General features: G+C 38.9%; 1 protein-coding gene across 1 annotated transcript; it reads left to right on the top strand.

The window, feature by feature from the left end:
* Positions 1 to 2,643: 2,643 nt before the first annotated feature.
* Positions 2,644 to 3,837, top strand: LOC107800235 (uncharacterized). Its single transcript, XM_016623385.1, has 2 exons — positions 2,644 to 2,660; positions 3,036 to 3,837. The coding sequence occupies exons 1-2, from the start codon at positions 2,644 to 2,646 to the stop codon at positions 3,835 to 3,837; spliced, it is 819 nt and encodes a 272-aa protein (XP_016478871.1).
* The last annotated feature ends 431 nt before the right edge of the window (positions 3,838 to 4,268 follow it).

Raw genomic sequence — 4,268 nt, 5'->3', positions numbered from 1 at the left:
ATCTATATCTTCGTGGAGATTCCGAGGTAGCACTGCTATTCTGTTCGCAGGCCTTGAAGTCCTTCTCCTTGTTTCATGTTATTACTGTTTAGTCTTTCGGACAATATAGTATTTTGTTCAAACCTTGTATTTACTTATTCTATAGAGCTCATGTACTTGATGACTGATGTGCCGTAGAAATGTGGCACTTTTGATACTAATTACATAGACTTTAGCTCATCTTTTAAAGCATTATAAGTCATTTCTTATGTAGTTTTGGTGTTTTGTAGAAAACCAGACTTGAAGAACCAAGAATATGAAAAAGATGACAAAAACCCATGAAAAGGCAGATATGCGACAGGTCTGCTATCGCAGAACTGATGTGCGGACCCCAAACCCATCGTAGAGCTAACCAGGCCATCCAGTATTAGAGAGTCAAATCTGTGCTTTATTATGTGGTCGCAAAACTCTTATGCGGACCGCGAAGTTGTCGCACAAATGAAAGAGGGCTTCTAGTGAAGATGATTCTGCGGTACACTATGCGGCCGCGAAACCTGTATGTGGACCGCATAATCAATATGCGAGGTAGAACTAGAAAACTTTGTGATCAGATCTGCGGTGTGGGTGAAGATGTGTGGACCGCGATGTGTTCTGCGACCCATTCTGCGGTCACAGTCTTAATCTAGAAGGTCAATTTTGTCACATTTTGTCCACAAATTTTGGACCATTATAAATAGAATCACTAGGGGTTTTGTGGGTCATCTTTTCTGAAAAAGTAGCTACACTTAGAGCATTGAATACATCATTATTTTGGAGCTTTTTGAGAGAGATTTCAAGACTGTCCTCTTTGTAAGCTTTTATGAATTTATTTATTGCTTTGTTCTTGTATTGTAGTATGAGTAGATAACTTTAAATACTAAGGGTTTGGACCCTAAGTGGATGTAATGTTAATGGGTGTTTACCATTGAATATATATATAATGGTTGGTTGATTTCTATTCATTTTTCATGTTTCATTTATGGTTGATGGTTGCAAACATTGACTAGTGCCATTTTACTCTATCTTTACTTGAAAAAGTGGGTTAGGGTTTGGTAGAATTGGATAGCAAGAATCAAGGCTTTAAACGTTGTTTACTAGAATCACTTAGGAATAAGTGGGTTCTACTTGGCATAAATTAGTTGTTCTTAATTGTTGCTCTTTTATATTTGAAAAAAATCATAAATAGAAAATACTACCAAATTATTGGAAAATATTGGGTAGTTATTTAGAAACCATTTGCATATCAAAGGACCTTCCATTAGAAATATATCATATTAACATCGATAGCATTACATTCCATTGATGGGACACAACCTTGGTTTCTTAACCAAATTAATCAATTCTCTTAACAGAATAACTTTTCTTAACAATTCGCAATTACAAAACTCTTTTCTAACTAATGGAGTAGAATTACGACTTAAATCAAATTATACACTACTCAGGTAACCTTTTCACACCTATTCCCTATGGAATTCGACCCCAACCTAGTTGGGTTATTATATTTGACATCGACCGCCTTACAACATTTATATAGGTGTAATTTGAGTGTATCAAATTTTTGCGCTGTTGTCGGGGAATACGGTTTTGAAATTACAAACTAGTGTGTGCTTTACTTTACGTCTTCTTCTATTCCATCACACTTTGACTTCTTTGCTTGGTGTCATTAGGTAAGCATGGATGAGACAGAAGAAGAGAATATGTTTGCGGACATAGATATATTTAGGATACAAATGACATTGTCCCCCCCCCAAGAGTTGACACTACTATCTTCAAAGTGGAACATAGTCTAATCCTAATGCTAAAGGTGGAGGGGTTCTTCCGAAATTCCACCGACAATGATCCGACACAACATCTGAGAAACCTTTTGGGTGTGTATAAAATACATAAGTAGAATCATGTCTCGGATGATTCCCTAAGGTTGATGGTGTTCAAATACTCTTTAATCGGAGAGGCAAGACAATGGATCCAAAATCTACCTGCTAACTCCATCCACACTTGGAACGAACTTGTGCGAGATTTCCTAGCAAAATGGTTCCCTCAAAGCAAGAAGTCCGAGCTTCAGGATAAAATTTTCTTCTTCAAGCAATTACCAGGAGAACACCTATATGAGGCATGGGCTAGATTCAACCTATATTTGGTGAGACCACCGAATCATGGGTTTCCGGACACTATTTTGTTGGAGAAGTTTTACATGGGCTTGGATCCTATGAATCAATCCATAGCCAAGAATGTGGCGGATAGATCATTCATGGATAAAACATTTGCAAGGGTCACTCAAATCCTCAACAAGATGGTTGAACATAACCAAGCTTGGCATTGGGAAGACACCACGGGTGGAATCTCATATGGTACTCCTTATTTGACCAACATGATTAAGGAGAATTAAGAAAGAGATCAAGTAATTGCCGGGCTTGCTACCAATGTCAATATGTTGATAAAAATGTTCACTAAAAACCAAACAAACAAAGTGAATATTGTGGAAGATGTGCAACCAATGTCAAATGAGGAATACGAAAAAGAAAATTATGTTAACAATTCACAAGGAGGATATCAAAGACAACACTACCAAGGCTCGGGACAACAACACCAATAGAGACCTAACCCACAAGGGCAAGATAACTAACAATGGCAAAACGACTGAGGTATTTCAAAGCAAGGAAATTGGAGTCACAACAACAATAATTTTTCAAATCGGAGTTCAAACCCCTATGTTCCACCAAAGGGGCAACATTCTAATTCTCCACATTGGAAGGAGAGTTCTTCTAGTGATTCCAAGTTGAAAAACATGCTTGAAAGAATATTTCAAAATCAAGAGAGGTCTGACACTTCAATGAAATATATTACCGAGCTTGTGGGTTCTCACACCACATCTATTCGAAAGTTGGAGATACAAATGAGGGATTTCTCAAGAGAATAAAACCCGAAGAAAAAAGGCACGCTCCCAAGTGATGCAATTGCAAAGCCAAAAGGTAGTAGTAGTGGCCCAATCTCTCATTGTATGTCCATTAAACTCGAAGTGGGAAACTACTTCAAAGTGATAATGAACGAGTGGTCGAAGTGGAAGATTTTGAACAAGAAGATGAGGCGGAAGTTGAGGTGCCAAATGTTGTTGAAGTTGAAAGACTCCCGAAGAAGGTGAAAGCTCAAGAAGTGAGATATGAAGAGGTTGAGGAAAAGGTAATAGAGGCACCAATTCCTAGACCTCCCCCTCCTTTTCCTCAAAGACTAGCTAGAAAGGTTGATGATAGCAATCTCGAGAAGTTCTATAACATCCTAAAGCAATTATCGGTGAACATTCCATCTGTGGAAGCATTTCAAGAGATGCTGGGTTTTGCTAAGTACTTGAAGGACTTGATCACTAAAAAGAAAACCACCAAGAATGAAGTGGTGAGTGTTACCCACCGGGTTAGCTCCATCATTGCAACAACCGTCGTCCAAAAGAAAGAGGACCCGGGGGCTTTCACCATTCCATGCACTATTGGATTGCGAGACTTTGCACGATCTCTTTGTGATAATGGGGCTAGAATCAACTTAATGCCTCTTGCTATCTACAAGCAAACAGGATTGGGAATGCCTAGGCCTACAAGTATGAGGTTGCAAACGGCCGACCATTCAATAAAGCTGGGGATAATGGATAATGTGCTTGTGAAAGTGGGAAAGTTTCTCCTCCCCGCCAACTTTGTTATTCTTGATTGTGTTATTGATAAAGGGATCCCTATCATCTTGGAGAGACCATTCTTTGCCATCGGGAGAGCACTCAAGGACTCGAAACGAAATGAGATTAAATTCAGGGTTAATGACGAAGAAGTTACCTTTTAAGCAAGTAAGGGTATGAAATTGCCAAATGCATACAAGAGTATCTCGGTCATTGATGTTGTTGATATGGTAGAGGATGCCGTCGAGGTAAAAATGGAAGAGGAATGACTTGATGAGGCATTAGAGGCGATTTTGATGGGTTTTGATGGTAAGGACATGGAAGGATATGTGAAAACAGTGAATGCATTGGAAAGGCTTGGTTCCTACACTAATGCACCAAAAGATGCTTTCTCTTGACTTAGATAATAGAGTCACTCCTCCCGCTAAGCCTTCAATCGTCGATCCGCCACAACTTGAGCTCAAGCCATTTCTGTCGCACTTAAGGTGAAAATTTCTTGGGTCTAATGAAACTCTAGCCGTAATTGTTTCTTCTTTGTTAAATGATGTGCATGTTGAATAATTATTGGAGACCTTGAGGGATCATAGACATTCCA

Source organism: Nicotiana tabacum, chromosome 14 (genome assembly GCF_000715075.1).
Source record: "Nicotiana tabacum cultivar K326 chromosome 14, ASM71507v2, whole genome shotgun sequence".
In the NCBI taxonomy this organism is placed as follows: domain Eukaryota; kingdom Viridiplantae; phylum Streptophyta; class Magnoliopsida; order Solanales; family Solanaceae; genus Nicotiana; species Nicotiana tabacum.
This window is presented reverse-complemented; position numbering and strand designations above follow the sequence as displayed.